The sequence below is a fragment of the Malaclemys terrapin genome, chromosome 4 (genome assembly GCF_027887155.1).
Source record: "Malaclemys terrapin pileata isolate rMalTer1 chromosome 4, rMalTer1.hap1, whole genome shotgun sequence".
NCBI classification, from domain to species: Eukaryota; Metazoa; Chordata; order Testudines; family Emydidae; genus Malaclemys; species Malaclemys terrapin.
In genome coordinates, this window is record NC_071508.1 from 28,927,353 (window position 1) to 28,948,466 (window position 21,114).

At 65.3% G+C, this 21,114-nt stretch overlaps 1 protein-coding gene across 2 annotated transcripts in view; it reads left to right on the plus strand.

Moving 5' to 3' along the window:
- Positions 1-1,112: 1,112 nt before the first annotated feature.
- CELSR2 (cadherin EGF LAG seven-pass G-type receptor 2) overlaps positions 1,113-21,114 on the plus strand; it is a 63,900-nt gene continuing 43,898 nt past the window's right edge. The window contains exons 1-2 of one of the 2 annotated variants that reach the window (XM_054026828.1): positions 1,113-4,617; positions 20,026-20,670. In XM_054026828.1, coding sequence (XP_053882803.1) covers positions 1,152-4,617; positions 20,026-20,670 — 4,111 coding nt within the window. In that variant the 5' untranslated portion in view covers positions 1,113-1,151. The remainder of the gene's footprint in view (positions 4,618-20,025; positions 20,671-21,114) is intronic. The other variant, XM_054026829.1, reaches the window with a different exon arrangement.

Below are 21,114 nucleotides of genomic sequence, written 5' to 3' on the forward strand. Positions count from 1 at the left end.
ATAAAGTGTGGGCATGTCAGCATTCCCTGAATCCCAACTCCCTGTTTGTTCACCCCACTTCTCTGGAGACCCCCTCCCTCAGTCAAGCTAACAGGAGCAGAGCAGTCCTTGGCTTGGCAGCTGTGAATGCAGAGTGTGAGCAGATGGAGAGAGCTGGTGTCTACAGACCAGGGCTGGTGTCAGGGCCGGCTCCAGGGTTTTTGCCGCCCCAAACAGCAACCCCCCACTCACAAAACAAAAAACAAACAAAAAAGCTGCGATTGCGATCTGCGGCACTTTGGCAGGAGGTCCTTCACTCCGAGCTGGAGTGAGGGACCCACCGCTGAATTGCCGCCAAAGAGCCGGACGTGTCGCCCCTGTCTGGTGTGGTTGCCCCAAGCACCTGCTTGGTAAGCTGGTGCCTGGAGCCGGCCCTGGCTGGTGTGTATGGACGAGGGCACACTGCCCAGCCAATCTCCGTGGATGACCTCAAATCTCAGCCCAGGATCTCGCACTTTCTTATCCCTCTTCTGCAAATGGCTGAGCAGTGGGGGCTGGGAGAGGAACCCAGGAGTCCTGGCTCCCAGGGCCCCTTCTCTGACCACTAGGTCTCACTGCCCCTCACTTGGTAGATGACTCTAATGGGCCTGATGGAGACAGGCTTGGCTGCCCTAGGAGCCGCCCCAGCACCTGCCCTGTGCCGGGAAGAGCCCTGTCCCCGGCTGCCTACAGGGGCCCTGGTGGGTCCCCCGGCTGGTGGCGAGGCTGCCGTGGCTCCTTTAAGGGCCGCCGCGCTGCGCTGAGCAGGTCTATGGTAATGAGTCTCCCGCAAGCCGCTGCCGCCGCGCCGCAGAACCGGGGCTGCCAGGCAGGGAGAGCGGAGCGGAGTTGCGCCACGGGCGCTCGGCCGGGGGCGGCTCGGTCTCCTAGAACGGGGACGCGGGAAGCCGGGGGGTCGCAGGGAACTGGGGACGCGGAGCCGGGGGGCGCACGGGGGCGGGGATCGGGGGCGGGGATCGGGGGGGGGGGGGGGGCGCACGGAACCGGGGGAGGGGAGCCGGGGGCTGCCGGGGGGCGCAGGGAGCCGGGCAGGCCCCTCTGCCCCGTACCCCGCCAGGCATGAGGCGCGGGGCCGGGCAGAGCAGCTGGAGGAGCCGCCGCTGAAGCGGGAGATGGGCGGTTGCTGCTGCCACCCCAGCCGCGCACTCCTCCTGCTGCTGGCGCTCGGGGTGCCGCGGCTGGAGGGCGCAGCGCCCGGGCACCACGGGCCGTGCGCTCTGGGGCCCGCGGCCGGGACGCGGCTGATGCTGCTGGACGGGTCCCGGCCACCGCCGCACTGCTCCCCGCACGCCCTCTGGTTCTGCCGGGCAGGTGCAGCTGGCCTCTGGGCGCACATGTCCGGGCAGGGCTGCGGGGCTGCCGGGGGGAGGGAGCTGCTGAGCCGGTTGCTGCTTCCTCAGGCTCCTGGGGGCAGGAGGTGGAGCTGGGCGCTGTGTCTGGAGCCCGGCTCCCGCATCCCCCTGCCCCCCGCAGCCGCTTGGGGAGGTTGCCAGCCGCGGTGCAGGGTGCGGGGCGCCGGGGGGAGCTTCTCACCCCAGGCCTCGGGGGAGCTGATCCTCCCTGTCCGGGCCATGTGTCTCCGATCGGGGCACCCGGTGCGCTTGGGGCTGCTGTGTGAGCGGTGCGCGAAGGGGGAAGGGGCGGGGGGGCCCAGGCAGGGGAGGGGCGCTAGGGTCTCGGTCAACTGGAGTCTGGGCCTGAGCTCCCCCAGGCAGCAGGTGGAGCTGGAGAAGCTGCTCCGGGGAGTGGAAGGGGCCCCGGGTGGGGGTGGTGGGAGCAGCCGGAGGAAGCGCAATGTCAACACCAGTCCCCAGTTCCAGCCGCCCACCTACCAGGTGTCTGTGCCAGAGAACAGGCCAGCCGGCACCCCAGTGATCTCTCTGCAGGCCACAGACCCCGACGAGGGCGATGCGGGCCGACTGCGCTACTCCATGGCCGCGCTCTTTGACAGCCGCTCCAACAGCTTCTTCGCCATAGACCCCCAGAGCGGGGCCGTGAGCACGGCTGAGGAGCTGGACCGCGAGACCAAGAGCACCCACGTCTTCCGGGTGACGGCCGTGGACCATGGCACTCCCCGGCGCACAGCCCTGGCCACACTCACCATCCTGGTGAGCGACACCAATGACCACGACCCTGCCTTCGAGCAGCAGGAGTACAAGGAGAGCGTGCGGGAGAACCTGGAGATCGGGTATGAGGTACTGACGGTCAGGGCCACCGACGGGGACGCCAGCGCCAACGCCAACATCCTCTACCGGCTCCTCAATGGTGATGGGGTCCACGAAGCCTTTGAGATCGACCCTCGCTCTGGGGTCATCCGCACCAAGGGGCTGGTGGACAGGGAGGCCGTGGAGTCCTACCAGCTCCTGGTGGAGGCCAGTGACCAGGGCAGGGACCCGGGGCCCCGCAGCACCACGGCCACCATCCACATTGCTGTGGAGGACGACAATGACAATGCGCCACAGTTCAGCGAAAAGCGCTATGTGGCCCAGGTGCCTGAGGACGTGGCTGCCAACTCCCACGTGCTGCGGGTGACAGCAACGGACCGGGACAAAGGCAGCAATGCCCTGGTGCACTACAGCATCATGAGTGGGAACACCCGGGGCCAGTTCTACATTGATGCCCAGACGGGCAGCATCGACGTGGTCAGCCAGCTGGACTATGAGCTGAGCAAGGAGTACACACTACGCATCCGGGCCCAGGATGGAGGGCGGCCCCCTCTGTCCAACATCAGCGGGCTGGTCACCATCCAGGTCTTGGACATCAACGACAATGCTCCCATCTTTGTCAGCACCCCCTTCCAGTCCACGGTGCTGGAGAACGTGCCCCTCGGCTACTCGGTCCTGCACATCCAGGCCATCGATGCGGACTCCGGGGACAATGCCCGGCTGCAGTATGCCCTGCTGGAGGCCGGCCCCAGGTTTCCCTTCGCCATCAGCAACAGCACGGGCTGGATTGTGGTGGCCTCAGAGCTGGACCGGGAGACGGTGGATTTCTACAGCTTTGGGGTGGAGGCCCGGGACCACGGCAGCCCCCCCATGGCTTCCTCGGCCAGCGTCAGCATCACTGTGCTGGACGTGAATGACAACAACCCCGAGTTCACTGCGAAGGAGTACTCTGTGCGGCTGAACGAGGATGCTGCTGTGGGCACCAGTGTTCTGACCGTCTCGGCCATCGACCGGGATGCCAACAGCGTCATCACCTACCAGATAGCCAACGGCAACACCCGCAACCGCTTCTCCATCACCAGCCAGAGTGGGGGTGGCCTCATCACCCTGGCGCTGCCGCTGGATTACAAGTTGGAGCGGCAGTACCTGCTGATTATCACTGCTTCCGACGGCACCCGGCTCGACACGGCCCAGGTCTTCGTCAATGTGACTGATGCCAACACCCACCGGCCAGTCTTCCAGAGCTCCCACTACACTGTCAACATCAATGAGGACCGGCCGATTGGCACCACAGTGGTGCTCATCAGTGCCACGGATGAGGACACGGGGGAGAATGCCCGTATCACCTACTTTATGGAGGACAGTATCCCCCAGTTCCGGATCGATGTGGACACAGGCGCGGTCACTACCCAGATGGAGCTGGACTACGAGGACCAAGTGTCCTATACACTGGCCATCACGGCCCGAGACAATGGTATTCCACAGAAATCAGACACCACCTACTTGGAAATCCTGGTCAATGATGTCAATGACAACGCGCCCCAATTTCTGCGGGACGCCTACCAGGGCTCTGTCTACGAGGACGTCCCAGCCTTCACCAGCGTCCTGCAGGTCTCTGCCACCGACCGGGACTCGGGGCTTAATGGGAGGGTGTTCTATACTTTCCAGGGCGGGGATGATGGGGATGGGGACTTCATAATTGAATCTACCTCCGGCATCGTGCGGACGTTGCGCCGGTTGGACCGGGAGAATGTCCCTCTCTACGAGCTACGAGCCTACGCCGTGGACAAGGGCATCCCGGCCACGAGGACCCCTGTCGACGTCCAGGTGGCCATCCTGGATGTGAATGACAACCCCCCAGTCTTTGAGCGGGACGAGTTCGATGTCTTTGTGGCGGAGAACAGCCCTATCGGCCTGGCGGTGGCACGGATCACGGCCAGCGACCCAGACGAGGGCACCAATGCCCAGGTCATGTACCAGATCGTGGAGGGCAACATCCCTGAGGTCTTCCAGCTTGACATCTTCTCCGGGGAGCTGACAGCACTGATGGATCTGGATTATGAGGCCAAGGCGGAGTATGTCATCGTGGTGCAGGCCACGTCGGCCCCGCTGGTGAGCCGGGCCACGGTGCACATCCGCCTGCTGGACCAGAACGACAACCCCCCCATGCTGAGAAACTTTGAGATCCTCTTCAACAACTACGTCACCAACAAGTCCAGCAGCTTCCCCAGCGGGGTGATCGGCCGCATCCCAGCCCACGACCCCGACGTCTCGGACACGCTCACCTACAGCTTCGAGCAGGGCAACGAGCTGCACCTGGTGCTGCTGAACCACAGCTCTGGGGAGCTGCGCCTGAGCCGGGCGCTGGATAACAACAGGCCTCTAGAGGCCGTCATGAGGGTGTCTGTCTCAGGTAAGACGCCGTCCGGGCACAGGGGAACCTAGCCCAAACTCAGGGACGCATTCAGGTCAGTGGGGTTTTGCCCTGGATGTCCAAGGGGCTGAGGTGTCAGCCAGAGAAGGGGGGAAGGGCCCATTCAGTGTCACGCAGGCCAGAGAGCCCACACTGGGGCCCCGGCTGGAGCAGCGTCTCTTGGATGCAGGCATCTAGCATTGACGCAAAGACCCCGAGTGAAGTGGAGGTGCTCCGGTCCGGGGCAGTCTGCCCAGTGGCTCTGACCTCAGACTTGTAGTGGGGCTAGTGGATATTCCAGGCTGGTGGCCACTTTGTGCCAGGCCCTCTGGCCTCCAGTCCACCTTGAGATTGGGGGGCTGCATGTCGGTCTCTGCAATTGGCTAAGGCCCAGCCAAAGTGCAAACCCCTCAGATCTCTGCTGATCCAGGTGGCTGCCTCCCCTCCTGCCCCTGGCTGGGCTATGCGGGAGGCTGTGGTGGCCTGCAGGGGACACCCCCCTCTATATGTTCGAAACCAACTACCCGGGGCTAGCGCAGGAGGCCATGGCCTTTCCACGGCCGAGCCACCCTCAGCCCAGGGGTCAGCAGAGCCAGGGCAGGTGGAGGCTGCCCCACATCCCCATCTAGCTTCTAGGGTCTTCCCTGGAAGGTCCCCTGGGGGAGCAAGAGCTCTGGGTTCTAGGACAGGAGGCAGGCATGGGGCCATCACTGGGGCTTTGCGGCTGCATCGCTCAGGGCTCTGCTACAGAAGTGGCTGGGCACCCTCAGTGTAATCACAAGGGCTGTGTGTGGCTGTGGTATGGGGGCGGTGCCCATGCAAGGGGCGATCCCTATAGCTAGCCAGACAGCTCTAATTTTCCCATGCGCCTGCCCCTGTTCTGCTCCCCTAAATGTAGCTGTAGTGGTGCGGCAGGTGCTGGGGAGAGGGCATGGTACAGGAAGGGGTGTGGTGGGCACCGGGCATGGTGCAGGGAGGGGTGTGGTGGGCGCTGGGTGAGGGGTGGGGCGAGGTGGGTGCTGGGGGCGGGGCATGGTGTAGCGAGGGGTGGGGTGCGGCAGGCGCTGGGGGAGGGGCAGGGTGAAATGGGCGCTGGGGGCGGGGCATGGTGTGGCGAGGGGTGGGGTGCGCTGGGGGAGGGGCGGGGCGAGGTGAGTGCTGGGGGCGGGGCATGGTGCGGCGGGCGCTGGGGGAGGGGCGGGGTGAGGTGGGTGCTGGGGGCGGGGCATGGTGCGGCGAGGGGTGGGGTGCGGCGGGCACCTGGGGAGGGGCGCCATCTCACAGCAGCATGGGAACTGTCTGGGGCGACAGGCGGGCAGATCTGGGCTGGGGGCTGTGACTGTCACATGTTGTCTTTCCACTTTAGTCAGAGCTAGGATCAGGCAGCTGCTGTGTGTCTCCTTTGTGGCCACTCCGGCGGGCCCTGGCATCGGGTGCTTCCGGGCGGGGGGTGAGGCCGGAGAGTGAGGCCCACATCCCCCCAGGGCTTTCGGTGCCTGAGTGCCTTGAAATCAGGGGCTGGGGGCAGATCTGGGCCAGATAGGCCGGGCGAGTGGAACACACTAGGCCTGAGACAGAGCCAGAGCTGACCACAGGTGTCTCCCCTCCCTGCTAGCCCCTGGCCACTGAGCCACCCTCCCAGCTAGCCTCAGCCATCCTGTCCCACTTTCCCCCAGTCCCCCTGGTGTGGGTGTCTCAGCAGAGAAGACAAGATCTGACTGGGCCTGGGGACAAGTTTTGGGGGGGCTGGCCCCACGGCCGGCTTTAGGACCTGCAGGGCCTGATTCGAATACCTGGCGGTGGTCCGGGTCTTCGGCGGCACTTCGGCGGCGGGTGATCCTTGACTCGGCTCCGGGTCTTCCGCGGCACTGAAGGACCCCCCCCCCCCCCCCTGCCGCCAAAGACCCAGAGCGGACCGCCACCGGGTGAGTAAAAAAAATTAAAAAGGCCCCTAAGGGGCCCTCTTAGGCACGGGGCCCAATTCCGGGAAATCGGCCTAAAGCTGGCCCTGGCTGGCCCGGCCCTGCCCTGCCGTGCCACTGCCCATGGGCTAGGGCTGAATCAGAGGCCTCCAGTCTGGGACCTTTCCCCAGTGTGCAAGGGCCTGGCACTGGGCCTGAGAAGCAGGGCGGGGTGTGTGAGTAAACACCTAGCCAGGCCTTCCCTGCACATGCTTGGAGTCAGGGCCTGCCCACCATCTCCTGCTCCCACCTTGGGATTTCCCCTGCACTAGTTGGTGCTTGTCGGTGTCTCGCTTGGGCCCGTGTTCTGCCAGCTTGCTGCTGGGGGCCACGGAGCTGCGTCAGCGTCCGCGGAGGGGGCATTGCCCACGTGGCCTCCCCCCCCCACGGTGCCATGCTGGGGAGTCTGCAGCTGTAGCAGTGAGGCGCCGGGCGCGGCCGGCCAAGGCTGTTGCTGGGGCTATGTGGGGCTGAGGAGAGGGTGTGGCAGGCTGGGACGAGCCGTGGCAGGACACAGCACCGGGGGGACTGTATGTGCCGTGGGGGTGGGGGAAACTGCTGAAGCTGCATTTCTGTGATCTGCACCATGTGGCCAGCCTGGATCCCTTTCCCCAGCCCAGCGGGGCCAGTGGTGTGAACGGGTGCTAGCCAGAGTCTTTCCAGCTGCAGCCTGGGCCCAAAGCTGTGTTGGATTGGTGCTGCCTGACTGTTGTCTGGGCTGCTCTCGGAGTCCTAGGGCCTGGCTGGCCTGGCCCGACTTTGCTGGCGTGGGGTGGGGTGGGGAGGGATATCTCCCCACTGCAGCAGGGGGTGTTCACCCAGGACCGGTTCCAGGGTTTTTGCCACCCCAAGCGGCGGGGGAAAAAAAAAAGCCGTGATCGCAATCGCGATCGGCGGCACTCCAGCGGCAGCTCCACCGCGCTGCTTTCTTCTTCCCTCTGAGAGGGACCCACGGCCGAATTGCCGCCAAACAACCCGATGTGCCGCCCCTTCCCCTTGGCCGCCCCAAGCACCTGCTTGCTGGGCTGGTGTCTGGAGCCGGCCCTGTGTTCACCACCCGACCTGCCAGCCGCTGACAGCATGGGGACAGGGCCCTGCTGGAGCCCCACAATCAAAGGGCCCCTCCTTAAAGCTGCCGAAGGTTCGCTCTGGGGCCAGCCTGCTGGGACCAGCTTGCAGCTGCAGGCTGTGGGCGGCTGGGGAGCAGCTGTGCCTGAGTCCTGCAATTAGCCTCTCCATGGGGGGGCTGTGCCGTGCACCTGCTGGGCTGGGGGAGGGATCCGAGCAGGTAGGTGCTGGGCTGGGGCCACTCTCGCTGCGAGGGGGGCTGGTGATTAGCACAGTCGCAGCTGGGCCCCCTGCCAGGGTGGTCCCAGCTGGGGCTGTGCTGCGAGGTGTTAATAGCTCAGACATGCGGCAGCTTTAACCTCCTGTCAGCACCCCTGCCCCGGGCTCAGGCTGGGCCGGCTCTGGGAGACGCAGCGGAGCCCTGCTGCTAAAGGGGTGGAGGCTGGTGCCTCTCCTGGCAGATGCAGGGGGGGAACCATTCCCCAGCCCTACCACCAGCCTGGCGCGGGGGGGTGGTGCCCAGCTGGGGACGAGCCTGAGGAAGGGGCTGGGGGCCCGTCCATGCATTAGGTGGGGGGTTGATTGGGGCTAGGGGAAGAACTGGCGCTAGCACTCACTGTGAGTCAGGTGCCTATCTGCCTTTGAGGGTCTGGGCTTGAGCCTCTCCACAGGAGACGAGCCCGAAAACACCTCGGGTCCCTGCAATGGGCCCGTCTCCACCAGCAGGACGTGGGAGCAACCCACTGGGGCCAACCTGGAGGGGTGAGGTGGACAGCAGCTTCCCCCCACTGCCTGGTGCATGGGGCTGGGGGAGAGAGCCAGGGCTGTGGGGCTAGTGACTGGCGCTCTGAGGAAGGACTTGCTATGCTGTCCCCCTCCATCCTGACCCGCAGCTGCCCCCATTTGGCCAGCTCCAAGCTGCATGGACTAACACAGCAGTTTTCAGCTGTGTCTGTGTTCCGACGGGATGCACCTCCACCCGTCACACTCATCCTGCTGCTCCCCCTAAGCCAGGGGCATGGCTGCGTCTGCCCCAGTGCAAAGCCCAGGGCATGAGGGAGAGTGGGTGGAGGCTGAGGGGTGGCGGGGGCTTGGTGGCAGCTAAGACAGTCGAACCATCTGCTCGCTGTTGGGGCTGCAGGCAGAGGCCTGGCCGCCCACGAGCTGCTCACGGAGCCCTGGGAGCGCCTCTGCCTGGACCTGCTCTGGGCGAGGGCTGCTGCTGAGGGAAGAGGGGCACTGTGGGGTGGCCTAGGGGATTGGTGGGCCGAGAAGCCAGGAGATTAGCCCAGCTCGACCTATATGGCTTAGGAAGGGGTGGGGCCCAGAGGGGCACAGGAGCATTGAATGGGAAGGATCAGATTGCTGCCATAAGCTGCTGGAGAGACGTGAAATAGGTCAGGGGCATCTGGCACCCCAGCGAGGCCCATCCCCCAGGCATCTGGCGCTGTCCCCGGACCTGCCCCATCAGCCACTTCATGAGGCAGCACTGGGGGGCTGGCAGGGGAAGGTAGCATGGGCACAGCCTGCGGGGCTGGGAAGAGCTCTCCTGGGCTAGGCGAAGTGAAGGCTTTTATGAACCGGGGCTGAGCAGAGGGATGCCTGTTCCCTCCAGGGAGGGGACCAGCCCCCCAGGTGCCCAGGACAGCCACACCAGGGAGCAGCTTGCAGGAGCTGGGAGGAGGGCGATGTACATGCTGGGGTGTCAGGCTGGAGGGCACCCCAGAGCCCAGGCCCGTTTGCAGGGAGATCAGGGGAGCGGAGATGGGGGGGGGGGTGGCAAACACCATCCCAAGTTGTGATGCAGGGCCTAGAGCTGTGCCCCAGAGAGGTTCCTTCCTCCCAAATGGCTGTGAAGACGAGAGCTTTTCTTCCCACGTTCCTGTGGGAAATGGGTGTGTGGGTCCAGCCAGGCTGGGGGGCGTGGTGGGACATGGGAGGGGGGCTGGATGTGACATGAGGATCACCAAGGTCTGGGGCCCTGGGGTCCAGTGGGTTAGATCAGGGGAGGGGAGAGCTGGGAGTCAGGACTCCTGGGTTCTGTTCCCAGTTCTGGGATGGGAATGGAGTCTGGTGGTTAGAGCCAGGGTAGTGGGCATCAGGATGCCTGGCTTCTCTCCCTGCATCTAGGAGGGAAGTGGGTCTAGTGCAGGGGAGCTGGGAGTCAGGACTCCTGGGTTCTGTTTCTGACAGCCATTGATGCTCTGTGCCTCAGTTTCCCCACTGCTGACATAAGGATGAAGCCACCTGTCAGGGTGGAGGCTCTTAGTGGCTGTTTATCAAGCATTTGGCAAGGAGCAGAGCATTGGGGGTCGTGTTCCCGCTGCTGGCTGGAGCGACATGCATGTCTGTCGGGGGCAGTAGTCTGGGGGACCCAGGGCGCTGCGTATGGGGGTAAGGAGGCATAGCCCCTGTGCAAAGGCAGTATTTCTGTTCCAGACGAGGGGCAGGGCAGGGGCTGTGGCCTGGGACCACGAAGGGTGGGTTGAGGGGGAGGGGCTGAGAGCTCCCAGGGTCCAGACTGGAGAGTGGCTGGGGGAGCCTTGAAGTTGTGTCGGTGGCCACTCAGTTGTGTCCTTATGCTATGGGCAGCTGGGCGATGAGTGGCAGAGACACCAGGGCTCTGGCCAGCTGGGAGGTGGCACACTGGCAGTGCCAGGGAGGGGATCCCCTGCTCTGTTGGGTGCCTGGCACATGCAGTGATACCTGGTCTGGACAGGGTTGGGGGAGCTGTCTGCTTGGGGCTGGCCAGTGCTGGGGGTTGGGGAGGAAATTGGGGATGGGGCTCCCACTTCCTGTTGTGGGGCCCGGGGGGGGGGGGGGGGGATTGGCATGCTTGTCCTTCCTTAGAAACATCCCCCCACAGAGTGAACCATTTCCACCTTGGGGCAGGGGCTGGGTGGACCCAGAAGAGGGGGGCCCAGGGCAGATGTGATCCCCACTGATCTCAGCCCAGTCTCTAGGCCCACCGAGGGTGCGCCGGGGCGGCGGGGGGGTTCTGCCCTCTAGGAAAGGAAGGGCTGGAGCCCAGTCCCAGGTGGGAAGCTCAGGGCAGCGCTGGGATCTCTGGCCCACCTGCCAATCAGGTGCTGCTTGGATCGTGCTGCGCACTGCACCTGAGTCTTGCCACTGTCTGTGTCCTGCTCATCCTGCGCCCATCAGCGGGCACACGGGGGCCAGGCCCTTCCCGCCTGCATGTCTCCACTGACCTCCAGCCCTTCGCTGAGCCCTGCCTCCCTCACCCCCTGCTCTGGGTCCAGAGCAGCGACCAGCAGGCTAAGCCTGCTGCTGGCTGGCTGCGGTGGAGCCGCGGGGCCTTTTGCTGGGGTGAGATTGAGCCTGGCTCCTGGCAGCGGGGTCGACTCTCGAGGGCTCGGCATGACCAGGCTGCAGCATTGAGCAGCGCAGTAATGGCCATGTGCCGGCCTCTGGTGGAGCCGCTCATTGTGCTGAGCTGGCCAGTTAGCTTGGTCTTTGTTCAGACGCTGCCCGGGCCCTGCTGAGCCCTGGCTGGAGCTGGCTGGCCGGGGAAGTGGACTTGTCAGACAATGCTCCAGCTGGGGAGAGCAAGAGATGGTTGGGCTGCTGCTTTTCTGTCACTGAAATGCCCCGATTTTGGCTGGACCCCCCAGCCTGTCGGGCTCTCACCTTCCCTAGGGCCTCGCTGGTGTCTGGAGAGAGCAGACACTGTGGGGAACCCCAATGTCCCCTGGGACACAGCGCTGGGCTTGTGTGTGTACGTCAGGGGCCGGCCGGCATGCCAGCCTGTCCTCGTCCTCTCCAGCTTGGCCGGTGCCTGACAGGAACCAGGCTGGTCCGTGCCTGGCAGGTGCCTCCTGCCAGCCGCACAGCCTCTGTGGCTGGAAGGGGGATATTGGGCCGGTAGCCTCGTCTCTGAGCTTGGCCCCTTTCTCCTAGCTCTGGCTGTCTGTCTTACTGACACCTGGAAGCCAAAATAACCCTTCGCGTCCCAGCCCAGCTCCTGCCTTCGTGGCCTGGCCTGGGCGCAGGTATTTACACCTCTGCTCCACTGCAGAGTCAGGGCTGTGTGCCAGCCGGAGCTGATCCCTGGTATCCCAGAGGCAGCTGCCCCCAGGCAGCTGGGTTGGGCTGGGCTGCAGGGGGCACTGTGCTGTGTGGGGGGCTGTGCTGGGGAGGTGTAGGTAGGGTGCTGAGGGGGGTGCTGTGCTGTGTGGTGGGTCTGTGCTGTGGGGAAGTGTGCTGTGGGGGGCACAGGCAGGGCGCTGTGAGGAGGTCTGTGCTGTGGGGGGCAGTGTGGGGGGAGGTCTGCGCTGTGGGAATGCTGGGCTGTGGGGGACGGGGACTATGCTGTGTGGGGTGCTGTGGTGGGGTCTGTGCTGTGGGGGGCAGTTTGTGGGGAGTTTGCACTGTGGGGATACTGGGCAGTGGGGGGATCTGTGTGTGGGGGGCACAGGCAGGGTGCTGTGGGGGGGTCTGCACTGTGTGGGGCAGTGTGTGAGGGGTCTGTGCTGTGGGGATACTGGGCTGTGTGTGTGGGGGGTCTGCGCTGTGTGGGGCGCTGTGGGGATGCTGTGCTATGGGGGGCACAGGCAGGGTTCCTCCTGGATCATTAATGGTTCCTGCCTCTCTGGCTCCCGGGGGCAGGGGCAGCGCTGGCAGAGCTGGTCTCAGCAGTGGGCTGTGTGGGGCGGAGCAGGGAGACACCCTCCCCCGGGTAATTCAATTGTGCTGTTAATCTCTCCGCAGCCTGGCCAGGCCTGGGACTGTGCGTTAGCTGCCAGCTGCATGGGCCGGGGGTGCCCTTGATGCCATCCCGGGGCTCTGGTGCCCCCCTGCTCGCAGAGGGCACCTGGGGCTCGGGGCTTTACACCCCTGGGGTCTGGAGTGGGAGGGGTTCAGGACCTTGGGGTCCCTCCTTTAACCCCTCTGGCGCTGGTGCAGCCAAGTCCTGAGCTAGGCACAGAGGCCTCGGGCCCAGCGCTGTCGGCCTGCGCAGCCCGGTGCTGTGCCCAGCAACGGCCTGGTCTGAGTCCAGCAAGGAACCTCCCTTCTGCCAGGGGCCTCCAGCGTCCAGGCCCTCAGAGACTCGCATGGTACCCCGTCGGGTAGGCCAGGGCGGGACCCAGCATGTCCGGGGGAGAGTCACAGAGTGGAGGGCTGGCAGGAGAGTTTGGGCGGGGGGTGTCCTTGGGGTGTAACCAGCCAGAGCTGGAGTCAGTGAGTCTGCCCCCCCCCCCATGTGTCTGAGGCTAGTGTGGGGCTGGCAGGGCCTAAGGCCACACAGCAAGGACAGACGTGGAGGGGGCTGATGCCCCAGATGGTCCCCACCCCAGTCCCCGCGCAGTGGGTGCCTGATAGGGGCATCACTATGGGGCCATTGTCTCCATGGTGATCCACATGGGAACCCTCATCACTCAGCCCCCACCCTCCCCAGTCTGGTGCTAGAGGATCCGGCTGCAGCCACATCCCTGTGACCCCTCCAGAGATGGGGGGAGGGACACCGGGGGGTGGGGCAGGGGCCCTTTCTTCTCCTGCACAGCAACACAAAGGCGGGGCGGGGCAGTCGGGCACAAAGGGGTTCGGGGCACCGGGTTGGAAAGCGGAAGAATAAGCCAGGGACTAGAGAATGGGGGCAGCTCCCCTTCCCCTCCCCCTCCCCCTCCTCCTCCTCCCCCACCGGCCTTCCTGCCCTGCCAGCCCCACAGTGCCTCCCCCAGCTTTCCATCCTCAGCCCCTGACCCCCCTTCAGCTCCCCATCTGTCATCTTCCCCTACTCACCCCAGAGCTCCTTCCCCAGTTCCCCGTGGGCCCCCCAGTCCCTTGCCACCCCTTCAGCCTCCCCCCTCCCCACCTGCCTCCCCCTAGGCTGAGCGTCCTGCTGCCCGGGGAAGGGGGCGTTTGTCTCATGAGTCAGAGAGAAGAGAACCGAGCCCGAGGAACAAAAGCCTCCCCTACATAGCTGGCTCTTTCCTGCGGCCACCATGGCAACCCAGCGCGGCCAGCCAGAGCCACAGGCCGCTGGGCAGGGGCTGGGCACGCGGGGGGCCGAGGGCAGCGGGGCACGCTCCCACTCCCTCGCCTGTCCGCTCTCCCCAGGGCCGTGTCTCAAAGAGGCTGGGGCTGGCAGCTGCTTGGCAGTGGAGGGCTGGCAGCACCAGTCACTGGGCTATAGGGGGCTGGCAGGGCCCCCATGGGGCAGGTTAGAAGACTGAGCCGGGAGGTTGTGGGGCTTGAGCACTGGCCATTAGTCCCCGGACACTTGGGTTCGAATCTCACTGGGCTGGCATGTGGCATGACACTGGGTTTGGGCGTGTTCCCCAAATGGCCGTCTGATCACAGAGAGGTGGGACTGGAGGGGCCGCGGGGGTCACCAAGCCCAGCAGCCTGCGCTGAGGGAGGGCCAAGGGAACCTCTACCACCCCGGCAGGCATTTGTCCAGCCTGGACTCAGCCCCGCATGACGGGGATCCCACAGCTTCCCTGGGTGGGACTGCCCTGGCAGGCCGTTTTCCTCGGCTCCAGCCTAAACCGGCCTCACTGCAATTTACACCCGTGCTTCTTGTTCTGGCCCCAGCAGTGAGGGAGACAGGGTATCAGCAGAGCTGGGGGGGGGTGGGCAGGGGGCTGCGGGTCGGGGCCGACAGAGCTGAGGGGGGCCCAGGGCTGGGCTAGCAGGAGCTGTGGGTTGGGACTGAGGGGAACTGGCTGAGCTGAGGGGGGCAGGGCTGGGCTAGCAGGGGCTGTGGGTCGTGAGTGAGGGGAACCGGCAGAGCTGTGGGGGGGCCAGGGCTGGGCTAGCAGGGGGCTGCGGGTTGGGACTGAGGGGAACCGGCAGAGCTGGGCGGGGGCAGGGCTGGGCTAGCAGGGGGCTGCGGGTCGTGAGTGAGGGGAACCGACAGAGCTGGGGGGGGGCAGGGCTGGGCTAGCAGGGGGCTGAGGGTTGGGACTGAGGGGAACCAGCAGAGTTGAGCGGGGGCAGGGCTGGGTTAGCAGGGGGCTGCGGGTCGGGACTGAGGGGAACTGGGAGAGTTGTGGCAAGCTGGGGGCTAGGGGGACCCTTGTGTGCGCTCAGCCTTTGTCTCTAGCTGGGTTTGGGCTGTTCCGAACCCCTGCGGACTCAGACCAGCTTTTCACTGAACCCTTGTGTGCTGGGGAGCCGAGCGGACGCCTGATGCTGGCGCGTGAGCTCCAAGTCGCTGTGGCCGAGGGGGAAGTTCTGTGAGGCTGCACGGAACCAGTGAGCGGCTGGGCCCGGCCTGGCACAGGAGCCACCCAGGCTGGGCAATTGGGGACTGCGCTGGGGGGATTCCTAGGAAGCCAGCGCAGGGCTGGGTCACTGGGCAGGGGCCTGCGCTCCAGGACACACCTCTGGCGTCAGAGCCGGCAGGGGAAGATGAGGGGTGCAGGGATGTGGCATCACCCCTCGGTCCAGCCAGGCTCAGCCTTGGGCCAGCAGAACCTTCTGTCTCTGGGCTGCTGGTCCTGCTCCAGGGCAGGCTGGTACCATCTGTGCTCTGTTCGCTGGGCCCTGCATGTAATGAGCTCACCGGGGCTCAGCGCAGGCCAGGTGTCTTCACAGTGGGGCTCTTTGCCTGGGCCACTGAGTGGGGGCTGCAGAGAGGAGCTGGGTTACGGGCTGTCCCAGCACAGGGCCTGGGCCATGAGGCAGAGCTGGCTCTGCCCTGGGGTCGGGACTGGGAAGGGCAGGCTGGGCTATGCCCCCCAGGGCCCTGAGAGCCCCTCAGCCTGGGCTGTCCGCGCCAGACCCTGCTCCCCTGTCTGATGGAGGGAAGGGCCCTAGCACAGTGCACCAGGAGCAGGGGGAGATGGGGCACTGCCTGGTGCCGGCACTGCCTGGTGCCAGCCTTGCTCTCAGCCCCTGCAGCAGGAGGAGGCGGGGTTCCGAGCCTGGGCCCTGCTGAGCCCGGGGCCCTGCCTGTGGGCGCAGGGGAGATGCGCTGGCAGTTGCCATGGCAGCCGTTGTCCTTTGTCAAACAATGAATAGAGCTAGGAAAACGTGCATATTTCAGGAGGGTCTGCTAGAGCCGGCTCCACCCAGCTCTGCGGGTGCCCCTCACTCCCGACCCGCAGCCCCTGCCATCCCAGCCCTGGGCTCCCCCCACACACAGCTCCACAGGTGCCCCTCACTTCCAACCCACAGCCCCTGCTATCCCAGAGTTGGGGGGAGCCATAGCTCCCTGCCATCCCAGCCCTGGACTCCCCCCAGCCCCCAGCTCTGCTGGTGCCCCTCATTCCCAACCCTCAGCCCCTACTATCCCAGCCCTGGGCTCCCCCCAGCTCTGCTGGTGCCTCTCACTCCCAACCCACAGCCCCTGCCATCCCAGCCCTGGGCTCCCCCCAGCTCTGCTAGTGCCCTTCACTCCTGACCCACAGCCCCGGCCATCCCAGCTCTGGGCTCCCCTTACACACAGCTCCGCAGGTGCCCCTCACTCCCAACCCGCAGCCCCTGGTATCCCAGTCCTGGGCTCCCCCCAGCTCTGCCAGTGCCCCTCACTCCCGACCCACAGCCCCTTGCCATCCCAGCCCTGGGCTCCTCCCAGCCCCCAGCTCTGCTGGTGCCCCTCACTCCCGACCCGCAGCCCCTGCCATCCCAGCCCTGGGCTCCGTCTAGCCCCCAGCTCTGCTGGTGCCCCTCATTACCAACTCTCAGCCCCCTGCTATCCCAGCCCTGGGCTCTCCCCTGCCCCAGCTCTGCAGGTGCCCCTCACTCCTAACCCGCAGCCCCCTGCTAAGCCAGTGCTGGGCTCCCCACACACACACAGCTCTGCTGGTGCCCCTCACTCTGGACCGGCAGCCCCCTGCTACGCCAGTGCTGGGCTCCCCCCCCACACACAGCTCCGCTGGTGCCCCTCACTCCTGACCAGCAGCCCCACTATCCCAAGCCCAGGGAGGCCACCTGGTGTGGAGTGTGAAAAGGCCCCTGTGGCCAGGAGTGTTTGTCAGCCCCTGCCCCAGGCATCTGAGGCATCCGCACTCCAGCCCAAGAGCCCTTCAGCGCTGGGCACCCAGGGCCCCGTGTTTGCTGAGCGAACAGCTGCCTGCTTCGGGGTGTGGGGTGTCAGGGGGGGCTTGGCTCAGGAATGTCCCATCTGGGAGGAGAGGGGGGCAGGTAAGGAGGGGCTGAGGGGAGGGGATCAGCCTGCTGGAGCAGGAGAATCGGGGGCCTGGAGGGGGGGGGGGCGGCTGAGGCTGGGGGAGTGAATTCCAGGATGGATGTAGCTGAGACAGACATGGGCTGGGTGCTGGGCACTCAGTAAATATCTCCTGCAGGGGAGTGTGACATGGCCGCTCTGCCCCCCATGCTCTATAGGTCGGGGGAGGGGGGGAGTGTGGGCATGGGCTCCCTGCACATGGCCTCCCCGCTCGTCAGGCGGGGCCATTGTGGGGCCAAGTGGCCCTTCCTCATTTTCTGCTGCAGCCTGGTGGGGGTGATGATCTTTGACCTCCTTGGTGAGGTCACGACCCCGGGCCCCCCTCCTATTGTGTTTGATTCGTCGCAGCTTTGGAAATAGGACCCATGGACTATGCCAGGGCCTCAATCCTTTCCCCCTTAAGCTCGACCCTCAGGCCCCTCTCACATACATCCAGGCTCCACCCCAGATGGGCAGAAAGATTCTGCAGAACTGACCGGCAGTGAAACAGCCAGGCCTGGATTGAACGTGTCACCATTAGGCTTCAGAGTGAACACCAGCAGCAGTGAATGAGAGCAGTTCACATCACCCTGAGACAGGTGTTTGGGGGCAGCTCTCTGGAGCCTCAGGCAGGCAGGACTGCACAGATGTGTAACTCTGCTCTCCAGGCTCTGTGTGCATGCCTCCTCAGTGCCTCACCCTGTCCGGGGGCATCTGTTAGTCCCCCGGCTCAGCCCCCTCGCTCAGTTCAGGTGCTGGAGCCTCGCCTTGCGTTTCCACAATGAAATGTCACGGTGCCCAGGAGTGGCTCCTTGCCAAGATGACATGGTGCTGCTGGGCTGCAGCCACCTCTGCGGGGAGGCGCACGTGAGGAAGGGGGAATGTGGATGTTGGCACCAGGGCAAAGTCCCCATTCCTAAGGAAGGTGCCTTCAGATTTTTGTGGTCTGGACTGAGTACAGGGCTAGGAGTCAGGACTCTTGTGGTCTGTCCCTGGCTCGGGGGGGAGAGGGGGGGAGGGCTGTGAGGGCTAGTGGTTAGATCAGGACTCTGGCATTGACTTCCTGAGTGACATTAGGTGAGTCACTCCCACGCTGTAAAAGCAGCAAAGAGTCCTGTGGCACCTTATAGACTAACAGACGTATAGGAGCATGAGCTTTTGTGGGTGAATACTCACTTCTTCAGATACACACTGTGCCTCAGTTTCCCCAGCTGTCCAGTGGGGGTGATGCTACTGACCCGCCTTTGCACGGTGCTTTGAGGTCCCTGGTTGAAACAGTGCTAAGAGTTGTGATGAACTGGTGTGTGTGTGAAAGAGAGAGAGACAGAGACTGCTGCCCTCTGCTGGATGCTCAGCTGTGTGTCATAGCCCCACACTGCTTCTATTTGAGGGAGGTTTTCCACAGAGAGAAGCCTCACTGCTATGGAGAAGCGCGATGAGCCCCGCATGCAGCATGTGACCCTTCCCCTCAGTGCCCCCCAGTTGCCCCCCAGGGGGCAACTCGTGCAGGCTAACTCCCAGGGGTCAGCTAGACGGGCGGCTCCCGTGGCCAGAACTAACCTGCCACAGAGCGCGGCTGGGGCTGAGCTGCTGGACCCAGATGAGATGGGCAGTGCCTGGTGAGGGTAGACTGGCTCTGGAGGGTGGAGTGGGGGGGGGAAAGACCGGCTCTGGGGGGGCCGGTGAGGGCGGACCAGCTCTGGGAGCCTGGGGGGCGCGTGGGGTTAGACCGGCTCGGGGGCTGGAGATGAGAGAGCAGCTCCACTCGCCCTGCTTAGCCCCTGCTGGCCTCTCCCCCTCCCCCTTGCCCCCAGTCTGTCCCAGGTGGCAGCCCTTGGAGCTGGGGTGGGAATTAACCTCATGCTGGAGAAGCAGCAATGACAGGGCCTTTAGACTCCTGGGTCCTATTCCCTGCTCTGCCCCCAACCTGCTGCGTGAGCTGGGGCAAATTGCGTTCCTCTGGGCCTCAGTTTCCCCATCTGTCACTTAGGACTGATGCTGACCCGCCCGCCTGTGGTGCACTGGTGAGAGCCAGCTGTTCTTCCTGCCCTCCCTTTGCCGCCCCCAGTTCCCTGCTTAGGAAGGGCAGGCTGGGGCCATGGACGGGTGGGGCCTGTGCCCAGGAGTCTGTCTGTCCAGGGGATGAGCCCGGCATCCATCCATCCAGGAGCTGTGCCTGGGATTGTCTGTTTGTGTGGGGGCTGTGCTGGGGCTGTCTGTCTGTGTGGGGGCTGTGCTGGGGCATTTCTCGTGCCCTCTGCGCTAGGCCGGTGGTATGTGCCGGGGGGTTTTGTAGCAAACAGTCTCAGACCCTGGCACAGCAGGTTTTTGTTGGGTTTCCAGTGAGGCTGGTCATTGATTGGCAGCGTGGTCTGTCATGTCCCCTGGGCTGGGAGCCAGGCAGATACCGACTAGCCAGGGGGCATAACCTGGTAGCCACAGGCTGATGTGAGCTAGGAGTTGAGGGAGTCCCCAGTGAGGTCCAGTGTGTGAGAAAGGCCTCCCAGCTGCTGGGGAAGTGGTTCCTACTGGGTGTTGGCTGCCAGCCATCTGCCTTGGCACCAGGAGCGCCGCCAGCGTTTTTGCCGCCCTAGGTGGCAGAAGGTCCCGCCCCCGAAATACCACCGACGACCGGGACTGTCGAAGATCCGGCTGCTGCGGTCGCTGCTCCCCAAATGTTAATGCCCTAGGCGCCTAATGGGTTGTGCCAGCCCTGCTTGGCGCTTGCTGGCCCTGGGCCACTGGCCCACAGCTGCTGGCCTCATGTGCAGGAGAGCACCCGCCGAAATGCCCCTTCTGAGCCCCAGGCCTTGCAGGGGCTGCGCGGGGGCAAGCCGGGACACGGTCGGGGACCAGCAGGCTGGAGGTTGCAGAGGGCAGCCCGGTGTCCTGGCACCACTGCCTGGGGGCCTGTTTGAAGACACAACCCATGTGCCCTGTGTGCCCACGGCCACCCCCAGGTCTGCTGGTGCCCCTCACTCCCGACCCGCAGCACCTGCTATCCCAGCCCTGGGCTCCCGCACCCCCCAGCTCTGCTGGTGCCCCTCAGTCCTGACCCGCAGCCCCTGCTAGCCCAGCCCTGGGCTCCCCCACCCCCCAGCTCTGCCGGTGCCCCTCACTCCCGACCCGCAGCACCTGCTATCCCAGCCCTGGTGGACTCTGGAGCTGTAGAAAGCCTGTTCCCGTGGCAGGCTCAGCCCCAGCCCCTCCGGGCGCCGTTCACCCCTTGCCCTCGTCTCTCGGCAGACGGCGTGCACAGTGTGGCGGCTCAGTGCACCCTGCAGGTGACCATCGTCACGGACGAGATGCTGACCAACAGCATCACGCTGCGCCTGGAGAACATGTCCCCGGAGCGGTTCCTGTCACCGCTGCTGGTGCTCTTCCTGGAGGGGGTGGCGGCCGTGCTCTCGGCCCCCCGCCACCATGTGGTGCTCTTCAACATCCAGAACGACACGGACGTGCCGGCCGCCCACATCCTCAACGTCAGCCTGTCGGTGCTGCTGCCGGGCGGGACCCGCGGGGGGCGCTACATCCCCTCCCAGGATCTGCAGGAGCGGCTCTACCTCAACCGCACACTGCTGGCCGCCATCTCCGAGCAGCGGGTGCTGCCCTTCGACGACAACATCTGCCTGCGGGAGCCCTGCGAGAACTACATGCGCTGCGTCTCCGTGCTGCGCTTCGACAGCTCCGCGCCCTTCCTGGCCTCCGCCACTGTCCTCTTCCGGCCCATCCACCCCGTCAGCGGCCTGCGCTGCCGCTGCCCCGCCGGCTTCACCGGCCACTACTGCGAGAGCGAGATCGACCTGTGCTACTCCAGCCCCTGCGGCCACAACGGGCGCTGCCACCGCCGGGAGGGCGGCTACACCTGTCACTGCCAGGCCGGCTTCACCGGTGAGTGGGAGAGGGGCCGGGCCGGGGCGGGAAGGGCTCCTCTGTCTATCCCTACACAAGCCTCTCTCCAGCCAGCCCTGGCCGTACCCCCACCCAGCCATCTCCAGCCGTTCCGCCCTCTGTCCATCCGTCCCCGTCCTTGCCCCTGTCCAGCCATCCCATCCGTACCGTCCGGCCACCCTCCTCCATACCCCCAGACATACCCCCGCCCAGCCATTTCCAGCCGTACCCCCCTCTGTCCGTCTCCGTCCATGCCCCTGTCCAGCCATCCCATCCATACTGTCAGGCCAGCCCCCTCCGTACTCCCCTCCGTATCCTCGGCCATACCCCCGCCCGGCCATCTCCAGCCATACCCCCCCCCCCGTCCGTCTCCGTCCATGCCCCTTCCAGCCATCCCATCCGTACCATCCGGCCAGCCCCCTCCATACCCCCCTCGGTACCTCC